The sequence below is a fragment of the Macrobrachium rosenbergii genome, chromosome 15 (assembly GCF_040412425.1).
Source record: "Macrobrachium rosenbergii isolate ZJJX-2024 chromosome 15, ASM4041242v1, whole genome shotgun sequence".
NCBI lineage: Eukaryota > Metazoa > Arthropoda > Malacostraca > Decapoda > Palaemonidae > Macrobrachium > Macrobrachium rosenbergii.
The window spans coordinates 45,583,912-45,596,885 of record NC_089755.1 but is presented as its reverse complement, the minus strand read 5'-3'; the positions used below and the strand labels follow the sequence as shown (position 1 = coordinate 45,596,885).

Here is a 12,974-nt window from a genome sequence, read left to right as displayed (position 1 = left end):
CACCAGTAACCATCATGTTACCAAGTTCAAAAGATACTCCTATATAAAAGGCAATGGCTTGTATTTCCATAGTAAAAATACATGTTTAGCATATTAAGAGAAGAACAAGTAGTTAAAAAAATTTTGGCAGCTGAAAATGTATTGCAATACATCACTGTAAAGTAATACTTATTCCTTGCCAAATACAGTACGTACTAGAAAAAAATGTGACTATGGCCTACATAATAAAAAGTGACCCCTTTATGCTCATATGAACTCAAAGGAAAATGAAATATATTTTCTTCCGGCAAGATTTACTGAAAAAGTACATGGTGACATGAAAATTAACCTAATAAAATTTTCCTAGTATCAAATACACAAGTGAACCTCATGAGATACCGTAAACTGATTTCTGCAGTGAGATTTTACCATAAAATGATACACTATGATGCACAAAATTCAACTATAAATATACTGCTGCTATACTACCAGTTACACTTCTTAAGCATAATAATTAAGATTAGCTTTTTTCTTAGCCTGAACCTCCATAATAGCATCCATGAAGTCTTCATGAGTCACTGTCGTTGCCTGTCTTCGTAGAGCAATCATACCCTGGAAGATAGAGACACTCTTTAAGGAAACTTTCCAGATACATCTAGCATAAATGTGTAATGAGCTTTGCAACCACCAAGAATAGTAAAAGACAAAAACCATATCATTACTGGAAATCACTGGCAATTTCATACAAAAGATCCTTTAATATCTTCAAACTTACTGCTTCAACACACACAGCCTTGCACTGTGCACCATTAAAGTCATCTGTAGATCTAGCCAACTCTTCAAAGTTTACACAAGAAGAGATGTTCATTTTTCTTGAATGGATTTGCATGATACGAGCACGAGCTTCCTCATTAGGGTGAGGGAACTCGATTTTTCTATCTAAACGACCAGATCGTAATAATGCAGGATCAAGAATATCCACACGATTGGTAGCAGCAATAACCTGCAATAAAAAAAAGTTTCAGCTACCTATGTACATACTGTATAAGCATTATTAAATAATCCTTAAACCTAAATCACAAACTTGACACACCCACTAGAATTGTAAGAAGTGATCAATTTTCTACATAAAAAGGCATAATTACTTTACAGATGGAATTACTAGAACTGAAAATATCCAATGATTCAGTAAACTGAGCTTGCAAATTATCTTAAACAATCATACAAACATGAGGGCAAAATCATGACCAAAAGCCCAAAGGACACTTTTCAATATATGAAAAGAAACCTTGGTGTGGCTAATGCAGCAAATAAATGACACTTTAATTGGACAAAGCTGGTTATAAGTTTTAGTGGATTCTTACTCTGGAAACACCACTTACCAAGTATGTAGAAAACTGTAGTCTAACTGCCTGATTAAAATTTTATGAAATTGAGGCTGTCAAGCCAAGCACTGGGGTACACTAGCCATTCAGTAAAAAGTGGAAAGTCGGGTGGCTGGACAGCAAGATAATGTAATCCAGATAATAAAGAAGTAGTACACTGATCTAAATGTGGAACTGAGAGAAAGTGGCCCAATTCCGCTACGAGGTAAAAGATAGGTTGGATAGCAATACTGAAGGAAGCGAGAATCAGAGGTAGGTAACAGGCTAAAAAGTGAGTGCAGCAAGGGACCAAAGGGATGCCGCAAACTTTCTGTAGTAGTGCCAACAGTGCACCATGTGAGTTGCACTGACAGCACTACCCCTTATGGGTAAAAAAAGTGTAGTGTTGGTACATCGATGAAACTTTCAGATTGTTAGCACTGGTAACATGCATTTCACAAAACCAAGACTGCAAACTCTGATCTTAAAAATATAAATATTTCCAACCTTTATATCAGTTGTTGATGAAAATCCATCTAACTGATTCAAGAGCTCTAACATAGTACGTTGTACCTCTCGATCTCCTGCCTTCTCACTGTCGAAACGTTTTGTACCTTAAAAGAAAATATTATGGTTACAATTCTTATATAGCCTACTGAAACACTGCCAAAATTACCTCACTCAATACAGGAACTACATCTAGAACCTTTCTAAATTTTGGCCACAACTATCATCACTCAAGTTCATTAAAGCAATTATGAGATCATGGAAAATTCTACTCCTGAAGTTTTTATGCAGGGTGGAGTTGAATGGCATGCCTCTCCACCTATAAAACTTAGTACCTGACATGGTGAAGTGAGGGAGAACATGATGTCAAACCTTGCCCTCAATGCAGAGTTTGATCCCCATGGACTGATAACCCTTAGGGCACTGAGGGCAAGGTGTATATTCAGTTGTGCTTCCCTTTGTATGGTCCCCTGGACAGAGGGAACCATCCAGGGGACCTGATTTTTTTTTTTTTTTTTTTTTTTGTAATATGAATATGAATCCTTGACCTTTAACCTCTGGCATGCCCCTGATTCCCCCTTTGAATTCTTCTAGTAAAAAAAAAAAATAAAATAAAAATTATTCAACCTTCACCCATTTTGATTCTGTTTGGAAATAAGAACTGGCTAAGGTTCTTTTTACTTTCTAAATGTCAAAGATCACCACTAAGGCTTGAAAACTACCTGCTGAACTGACATTCCACAGCAGAAATGACTTCTAGACAAAAAACAAATAATTGGTTGGTCAAATCAATACCAAAATCAATCTAAAGATATTCAAAAGTTAACAAAATGCGACATGATGAATAGGGTATAGGGAAAAATCATATTCCCAAATACTGCAGATGAACCAAACGGGGTATTTTATCAGATTTCCTACAAAAAAATGTCCAAAGCTGATATCTATATCCACAGCAGGAAAAAATTAAAAAAATTTCTCCAAAAGTAATACTTAAATTTGAAGAACTGAAGGGCAAGATAAGAAATTTTTAATAATTAAAAAAAAAAAAAGGCCACTGTCCCTCCAAAAGTGCAAGCTGGAGATCCAACTACCAGACAACAAAGCTAAAAAATATTTCCAAGATAGAACTGTAACATCCATAAGAAAAGCTATACTGAAACAAAGTAAGAAGAATAATGATCCAGCAAAAAACCCACATACAAACCCAAACCCAAAAAAGTTAACCAAAAACAAAATCCCCATACAACAGATAAAATAGGATAAAGTATCAATTCACAAGATGAAAAAAATGTGTGTATCGCATTAGATATCATCAACTTTTGTACACCAGAAGCATCTCACCACTTTAAGTAAGAAACATTCAATAATTATATAATCTAAAGAAATGTTACTTGTCTTCAGATCAAATTACACCTTGAAGAAATACAGCATTTCCTTGAAAGCTATGAATGTTGACATGTCAACTAGCAACACCTTCACAAGACAATGGTAACTTATGCATTGCTATTTGTATACAGTATACAAAAATAAAAAAATATTTTTGAATAACATTTAATTTACAATCTGCAATAATCAAGTTAGAAATGGAAAAATACCCATACCACCTGCAACTTATATAATTAACCAAATAAATAACCATTTAAAATTATTTTGACTTTATAACTGGCCCCCTCTTATGACCCATGAATATTTGATGGACAGCCCATATGACCCAATCCCTTGAGATATAGAATGAGGAGAAATACGAAGTTGAGCATTTTTTGTGTGAATGTCCAAAATACAATATAATTGATGCCAACTGTCAGAATATTATAAATCAAATAACCCATTGAAACATTTTGATAAAACTATAATATAATAATTAAAATCTAATCTTATATTACTAATAAAGACAAATCATTTGGGCCTACCCTATGTGAGCAAAATAAATTAGCTCAGTAGACTGGTTAAATTACTTATAGTAAATACAAATATTTGTTCTAACAGGGTGAATTTAATTCTATTTAATTCTATTTAAATCTGTACAGTGGAATGAGCTTTAGCGGGGACTCTCATGTTGTAGAGACAGATTTCTAACCATGCAACTACTGTAGTCTAGTTAAGATGTTATCTATCAATGAACACTACCCAAATTTCTGACAATAACTGCAAAACTGGAAATGTCACTGTTTCTAAATTGTTCAGTTCATAAGTAGATTTCACAAGTTAAAACTCACTCTCATAAGACATCAGATCATATCTAGTTGCTAGATCTCACTTCCAGCAATACTAAATTGGAGTTTAAGATACTGGCATAAAATTCACTTGTAAAGAAATTTAATAATAGCTTTCAACATGCAATCTGACAAGGGTTATGCCTAAAGCAGTAAGGTGGAAAATTATGAGCTGGTGTCACATGAAAACCTAAATGTCACCACAGAACTAACTACAGAAACTATCATAAGTGTAAGATAGCATCTTACTGGAAAGTGTCCATAAGATTAACTACTGGGAGAGCACAAATGAAAATAAGATAGTAATAACTGAACTCCGGTTGAGGTGTACAGTTTCTGCTAAATTACAGAAATCTGCTCATTAATCAAATTGATAAAATGGCTGGATGGCAGTGTCTAAACCACAGATAACTCTATGAGCCCTCATGGATAACTTTAATAACTCACAAAAAACAGAAGTGCATTAATGACACAGTACTTCTGTACAGTACAAGGAGACAACAACAGAGCTAAGGAGATGATGACAATTTTAGCCCATGGTGAAAAGCCACTGAAAGAGCAGATGCAAGCTTCATGGCAAACACAAAAATACTGATTTCCAGAAGATAAATTAACCAACCAGCATGAACAAGTGGCTGTGCAGGAATACATACAATAATGGTACCAGGAGACCAGTATATTAGGACTATGGAACCATGATTCTCTAGTCTACAGGTTATATAGAGGCTTAAGGTGCAGCTGCAGCAAACCAATAACCTTTGCTCTATTACTATAACCCAGTAATCTTATCCCATCTCAGCGCTGTATGACTTTCACTGATAATTCACCTCATCAAGGAGTCTAAGACATGAGTTCAGCTTCTGAACTCTTAGATATTTTATAAGAGTCCGATTAAAATAAAGGTAAAAAATCTGTCCAAACAAAAGGTAACATAAAATATTACAACATACCTATAGCATCAAGCTCATCAATGAAGATTATAGCAGGAGCTTTTTCCTTAGCTAAGGCAAAAGCATCTCTCACTAACTTTGCGCCGTCACCAATGAACATTTGTACTAACTGTGGACCAGCTAATTTCAAGAATGTGGACTTTGTCTGTGCTGCACAAGCTCTTGCTAAAAGTGTTTTTCCTGTACCAGGAGGCCCATATAAAAGGACTCCCTTTGGTGGCTGGATTCCTGAAAAGAACAGTACACTTATGGTCAATACAATATCCCTCTGTTACCATTTTTACTTTGAATAATTATGAATGTGCAAAAGAGCATGAAGAATTTAGTTTTGCCATTCAAAATAGGTACTCCAGGATATCGTGTATTTATCATCAGCAAATACAAAATCATACATAGCCCTTCAAACAATGTTCTTTTAAACGAAAACTATTTTTATAATTAGGAAAGCATAAAAAATTACTTGAGAGAATATGATACCTAGATTTTCAAAACGTTCCTTGTGAGTGACAGGTAAAACCACAGCTTCTATTAATTCCTGGATCTGCTTGTCCAAGCCACCAATATCACTGTACTGCTCGGTTGGCCTTTCATCCACTTCCATAGCTTTCACTCTGGAGTCATATTCTGCTGGAAGTGTCTCAAGGATCAGGTAAGAATCTTTATTCACTCCAACAAGATCACCAGGTTTTAATGTTTCAGCATCTACAAGACCAATGACAGGCAAAAAGTAAGTCTGCCGTGTGGAGGTCTTGATAACAGCACACTTCCCTTTCCGTTGGGAATCCAGATCAACATTTGCACCATCTTCCTCTCCATACTCATTTGGATCAACGTCCAAAATCTGAAAAGAACTTTTCATATAAACAGAAACAAAAGGCAATGGACATTCATTATCAAAGTTCCTATCAATAAACAGAATCAAAGACCAAGAAATCTACAGATTTAAATATGCCGATTCAGACCACCTCTCATCTAGACATACGTGTCAAGTCAATACCATTTCTCATCCACACATATATGCCGTGTCAATAACACATCACATCTAAAAAAAGAAACTATAATGTATAAATAGTAAATTAATTTAGGTGAAGTGGACACACAAGATTTTACATTTATTAAATACTAACTACAAAAGTGTAACAAACCTGAGCACATAGATCCTTTGATAACAAAGAGTCTATTTATGAAGGTAAGGGTACCCATAGGGTAATTTTATCCCGGACAGTCACTGCTTAGCTAATTTTTAACCCAGATGGTCAGTACCACCCACCCTAACACCATACAAATATTAGCGTAATACCCCAACTTAACATACAATTTTGGGTTCCAGCTTTCTGGTAAGTAACAAAGCCTGTTATGTAACAAAGACCCTATGTTAGAGCCTATATCTGAATATTTTCTAAATATTTCGCAGCTAACAGTAATTCCACATAGTTCCCAACCTAAACCAACCTGTACTTTGCTTTATTATATATACATGTCAATCCAAAATGGTAGCATATAAAAAATTAACGATAATATAGCTAATAAGTACAGTATTCTGTTAGTGGAGGTGTTCTGTATTTTCTTAAACATTATTCTTACTGTATTTTTTTTATAATTATTGCTACCAGTATTATTATTTACTATTGTTACATGTACTGTACAAGGAATTACTGTAAACAGAGTACCAGTTGAACCGTATCAAATGGTACCCAAATATGGCTCAACACACTCCTACCAATAACCAGCTGGAAACTAAAGAACAGAAGGACAGCTGAAATGAAATAAATGGCAAAACACTAACCTGGCAAACATACCATTAAGGCAGCAAGGAAACATGACCATCATAAGAAGCGAGGTGTGGTTGCATTTATGTGTGTGTTCATTAGCCATTGATATTTTGTTTTGCTGTACTGCCAGCTTGCTTTGACCTTCCAAACATTAATTTTTTCTGGTTATTTCTTCACTTTAATACCTCAACTCTACATTAGTTTTTATGCTGTGCTCTTAAGTCTCCTTATATGTTTAATACAAAAATCATAAATTTACTGTTGATGAGGTATTTACTATCTTTTCCTATTGGGCTGGTACTAAAAACAGCCTAGGGTGCTTTTGTGATATTTTGTACTATAATGTTTTTTCATATTTTGTAATGCTTTCTTGCACTAAACACTACATGCTTACATACACAAAAAATGTTTTTCTTATGCCCTGCTGAAATGGTGTCTAATATGCCAGTATGGCTTATATGTTGTCAAATAATGGCTTCAATGCTGAATGTGGCTGGGAGACTGAATGTTTATACAGTGGCCTGGTCAAACTACTTTAATAACAATAACAATAATGACACCTGCTGCATTACTTTCTGCTTTTTGCTCATCATCAGTTCTTTTCAGTCTCTTCCCACTAAAATCTTTTAACTTGCCTTGCTTCAGTCAGCACCTCCCATTCAGAAGCAAATCCTTCAGGTGAGGCCAATGAATCTACATAGGCAATTCGTGGTCTCATCTAACAACTTTGTCATACAGTAATTTATATACTAATCAAACAACAGATAAGAGAAATACAGTACTGTACAAGTAACTTACCTCAATTACATTGGACACAAGATATGGTAAAGTCTTATTAACTTTGATCTTCTCTGTGTTTTCTCTTATTTTGTCCCTCTGGTTCTGAATTTCATGAGATATTCTTGTCAGTTCCAGACGCATGATACGAATTTCATTTTCAAGCAGCCTTGTTCTGGATACAATATCATCAGGTGACATTGCTCCTACTTCCCGCATAGCAGGCTGAAAACAAAAAGAACAAGCAATAAATTCCCATTTCCTGCATAGTAGGCTGAAAACAAAAAGAACAAGCAATAAATTCCCATAAGTACTCATTTTTATCACAGAAAGCTTCATCAAACTTCAGTATTATCATTTGTACATAAGCTTTCTTTCAGCAACATATGTTAGTACAATATAAATTTTTCTTAGGTAATTTGCATTTTTTCTAGGTATAGGATAAGTATAGAGATACTCCCCAAATAACCCCACAATCACCCATTAACAAGCCTTGTTGCCAAGTTCAACAACCTTTTCAACTCTCACTGAAGAATTTCTGTAGCAGCAAATACAAACTGTCATAAAATTTAATTTTTTCCTACAGAAATACAAATCATTGCTTTTTATATAGGATGTCATCTCTCTCAACTGACTGGTAAGTTAGAACCCACTTGGAAATGTCAGCAAAAGAGCAATGACTCCTGTAACCATAGGGATGACAAGCAATAGGACCTTCAGCAGTGAGAAGTCTGGGATCTTGCTCAAATAAAGAAATGTCTTGGAGACCAAGTATGACCCCACAAGTGGTGTCACAGGTTGGAAGGTAGTGCAGTCTGGCCAATATGAGTAATGATTCTAGCTCTGACTGCACCCCCTTTTGTTAAAATGGAGAGCAGTGTGTCTCATCTTGAAGCTTAATCTCTAAAACTGGATGCCCAATTATGTAGTTTCTCAGTATCCTCGCCGGACCCAGCAGGTACTTGGCCCAACTTGCTGCCAAGAAGAGGATGGAAAATGGAAGGATAAAACATGTTAACTCTATTCCTCATCCCCAGACTTTACTTTCACCAGTCACTAAGATGCTAAATTTTTCTGTCTTAAAGGAGTGTGTGTGACTACCCAACCAGTTGAGCAGCCACCAGAGATCCCAAGGAGTTATCCAGAGACTTGTGGTCAATGTTCCTTAAGTAGAATAGGGTAAAATTAGTCTGACGATTCCTGACACCTATCTTTAATAGCTGTCAAACCAAAAGTTCCTCAAAAAAGCTATGGACAGTCCCACTCCTAACATAAAAACCCAAACACCATACATAAAATAAAAAGGATGAAATTAGTTTCAACTTGATGGTCACTCAAGAGAAAGTGCTACTGTGTGACCAAGTTTCAACAACTGATGCTGGCTAGCAATAAAGAATACTCTAAAATAAGAGGCATTTGTTCCCATGGGAACTATCTTTGAAATTTGCAATGTGTTCATACAAGAATACAAAATCTCATTTCATATGGAGAATCACTCCTCTGGGGGGAGATATTGCCCAAAAACCATGACCAGTCATATTCTCCCCAAATGGAAATGCAACTAGACCTACAGACATTAATGCTCTACCAAATACCCACTCCATGTTAGAAGGAGAAATTGAGGGTGTGGTATCTACCGACTAATAATACAGTCAAGCGATAGGATGATCTGCCAGACCAGCACGTACATAACCAGGGGCTGTTTGATGTAAAGAGATACACAGAAATGAGGAATCAGTCACCTTTGGTCATCCAACCTTATGGCAACCATGAACCATAGGCAAGATGATTTTCTGTCCAATAGAACTTGGGTAGGTACACATGCTGAGGGGTAATCACAGGTCACAAGGAGGTGTCAAAGAATTTTGGATGTTCCTGAGGCAGCAGAAATAACAGTGCTCTGGCAGTGCTAGACACCTGCCGTCAGCATCCATAACCATAGGTTACCACAGAAAAGTTCTTGGAGAAAGCCACTAACAGAGCAATGCTCCAGACTTCATAGGCCTAGGTCCTTGTCTGATTAGGCTACTCGGCTAATGCACATTGGATACTTAAGAACCTCACGACGACAAGGTGTTCCTGATTGCCTCTTCCTTGTGTCCGACAGTAGCCTAATTCTAAAATTTTCATTTAGTAAAGTAGCCTGGGCCTGTAGGCTAGGGTGTGGTTTGCAGAACGACGGGACTGCCTCCGAACAGAAGCTAAGTCCATTGTCTCCGATGTTTAGTGTTAACTGGGGGAGTCTAGGGAGGGCGGTGGCAAAGCCCCCAAGCCAGGTCAGGGCATGGTGCCCTGAGAGAGATTAGGAAGGTAAGGACTGGTTAGTAGGTCAGGATACGACATGCTAGGAAGGTTAGGTCTGTTTACGTCTGCGGAACCTGTCCCGTCGTTCTACACTCGCTCTCAATTTTCATTTTGTAAAATAGGCTAGCCTTGGCCTACAGGGTATGCGCTGGTTCCTGTAAATTTTTATCTCATAGATAGCATAGTCCTATAGGTATTTCCATTTAAGTTTTATCCTACAATAACTAACAGTGAACATTAAGATTTAAGCAAGCATAGTCTACCCAAACCCTTACGCTACCACAGGCTACTTCACCTTCAAGATATATAAAAATATTTAGCCGTATATACCATGCTCGCGCTAAAATTCACAACTTTAAAAAAAATTAATAGCTTACATCATCGTCTTGGAGCATAGGATCTTCTTCCAAGTTCGACATTTTCGACAGATGGTTGGGGACGGTGTACAAAGAGGAGCAACGTAGGTCCTTTCTCTCCCGTCGGTATGACTTGTTTACAACTCAAGTCGGAGTTTCGAAGTCGAGGGTCAAACCTGATGTCGAAGTCTGTCACAGGCTCACAGTTGTTGAGAATGAACCCTCGACTTCACGGCTCTGTTCAGTGAAATTTATATTAATTTAATTTTTGTCTTAGATAAAGTAGTGGCGCCTAAATTTAACCTTGCAACTTCCGTTACTGTAAATTATATATTCCTGAAATGTGTCATTTGTAAATTTACGCTTGTTTCCAGTTTCCGACATGGCCATTAACGAATAACTGACAGTGTTAGAAATCACAATATATTTACTGCTATACTATATGCTATTGCCCTTTTAGTGGATCTTTCCTAGACAGTGACCCCCAAGGGGTTTAACCCGGTATGTATCCACCTTTGCGGCGTAATTAGTACAAGCCCGTTGGGGATTACCGTAAAAACATGAACAAAAGGCTGTAAATATCATAAAGATAATAATGACCCCAAGAAATATTAGTCCTAGATAACACCCCCGAAAACCCTTGGGGTCACTATCTTGGACTATATATATATCAATCATTCAATCAAGCAATCATTTCCTGAGGCAACAACGGGGATGCTAGGGCCTTGATGAACTCATGCCACCACATTCTGTCTTGGGCTCACTCCTCAAGATCCCAAGTTCCCAACCACATTGTCCTCAACCACGTCTCCTTTGGCCTACCTCTACCTCTTCTACCGAGACACCCACCCCGGTGGATCTCGTACCATTCCCTGTCTTCTGTACATATGGCCTAGCCACTTTCAGCGTGAGAACTTAACATACTCATCAACCGGCTGCACCCTGTTACTTCTCTAATTCTATTATTTGATATCCTATCACTCCATTAATTCCTAATATTCTTCTGAGCTCCTTATTTTCAAGTGCTAAGAATTTATTATCCAAAATCACTGTACTGTACCATGACTCATGCCCATAACCGCAAAATACTCCTGAGACCATTTACTTATAAATTTTGATTTTTTGTATGCACAGAAGGAAAATTGCAATTATTCCAGAGTATTTTTAATCAGTCCCATTGCCTCATGAGTTGTTTTAAATCCTTCCATAAATTTATGCTTCAGAGAACTATCCTTATCTAAATAAGTACCTTGAACATTTAAACAATATATATATATATATATATATATATATATATATATATATATATATATATATATATATGTGTGTGTGTGTGTGTGTGTGTGTGTGTGTGTGTGTGTGTGTGTATAATATAATCATCTCACAGGTAAAAACAGACGACATAGCATTCGTAAAGATTCGATAGACCGATGGTAAATTGGACTAAGCTTGAATGATAGCGGTAATATATTACATGATATGATAGAAAGAGCTTTACAATGTTGTAAACTGTACGAAGCGCTATGAGTCCACTTGATGAAGAATAAAAGGAAGTTAATGTGTAAGATAAACTCAAATAAATGGAGTTTTATCTTCATTTAGTTTAAGTTGCTTAAATGCCACCCATTTCTTAGAAGTGATAAGAAAATATCTTACTTTTTCCATTGTATCCTCGATGTCGTTTATGGAGAAATGCAACTGGGAGTCATCCGCAAGACAACTTGAAATTCACCCCCATGTTTCTGTAGTACATTTAAGGGCACTCCTCTTCTTGATGTTTCATGAGATGAATTTATGTTTCCAGGCTTAGCACTGTACTTTCTGTTATGCACATAATCTTATAATCGTGAATCATGTAGCAGTAGTTCATGCTCAGCTATCAAAAGCCACACTAAGGTAAAGTCAGCCATACACACCACATTTACATTGATCTATAATTTCTAGTACATGTATATTAATCTATAATTTCTAGTATATTATTTATAAAAGGGTAAACAACAGCATCGACTGAATTTAAATTTTTAGAAAATTACTGCCCATCACGTGAAGCATTTTACATTTTTCAGGCGAACCAGTAGTTTTCCAAGAACCTCATATTCTAGCATTTTAGCCATGAATGATAGATTCGAAACAAGTCTGTATGAACTTTTAGTTTTTTATTAATCTCAAAAAGCAAAGTACCTAAGATGTGTGGTAACATTTCATACTCTGTTTAAATCTGAAAGAAAATAACAATTCAAGCAAGAAGTAGGCTATATCCAAGAACTTAAAAGAAGTTAGTACTACATTTTTTTGCCATTCCCCACTCAAAACATAATTTTCTTTTCGTTGAAGTATCTCTTCTGATTTCAATCATTTAGAGTCCCACGTCCATCATTCAATTAGAAAGGCAATGCATCTCATACCGTTTTGGATTTCGTAGCCTATAGTTAGATGTTACCTACCTGTTAGAGGCATATCGAATGAAACAACATTTGGCGAGTTGAGGAGAGACAAAATGTAAGAAGTCGCCCTTTCAGAAATATATATCATCAGGCAGCGGAACACGAATTTCATGTGCATGCATATCAACAGACCTGGGCCGAGGGTGTACGAGGTACCGTACAATGAGAACCCATACTACAATGTATTGTGGGATGGATTTCACGTGTAAGAGGTAAATTCCCTGAATATTGCTTATATAGTGCACAATGCTTATAATTAAGTTAATGGGTGAATGGCTGGATGATAACGAGAGTTCTGCATGTAAATA

General features: G+C 36.4%; 1 protein-coding gene across 1 annotated transcript; it reads right to left on the bottom strand.

Moving 5' to 3' along the window:
* Window positions 1-276: 276 nt before the first annotated feature.
* On the bottom strand, window positions 277-12,115 carry Rpt5 (26S proteasome regulatory subunit Rpt5). The gene is made up of 8 exons (XM_067117546.1): window positions 11,879-12,115; window positions 10,244-10,459; window positions 7,584-7,787; window positions 5,491-5,854; window positions 5,014-5,241; window positions 1,851-1,957; window positions 755-982; window positions 277-591 (listed from the first exon to the last, which is right to left on the bottom strand). The coding sequence occupies exons 2-8, from the start codon at window positions 10,283-10,285 to the stop codon at window positions 481-483; spliced, it is 1,284 nt and encodes a 427-aa protein (XP_066973647.1). The 5' UTR covers window positions 10,286-10,459; window positions 11,879-12,115; the 3' UTR covers window positions 277-480.
* Window positions 12,116-12,974: the final 859 nt, after the last annotated feature.

Coding starts and splice junctions, on each gene's coding strand:
- Rpt5 (XM_067117546.1), bottom strand. CDS start 10,285: ATGTCGAACTTGGAAGAAGATCCTATGCTCCAAGACGATGAT. Junction 1,958..5,013: donor TGATGAGCTTGATGCTATAG/GTATGTTGTAAT, acceptor TTTTCTTTTAAG/GTACAAAACGTTTCGACAGT. Junction 983..1,850: donor CATCAACAACTGATATAAAG/GTTGGAAATATT, acceptor TTTTTATTGCAG/GTTATTGCTGCTACCAATCG.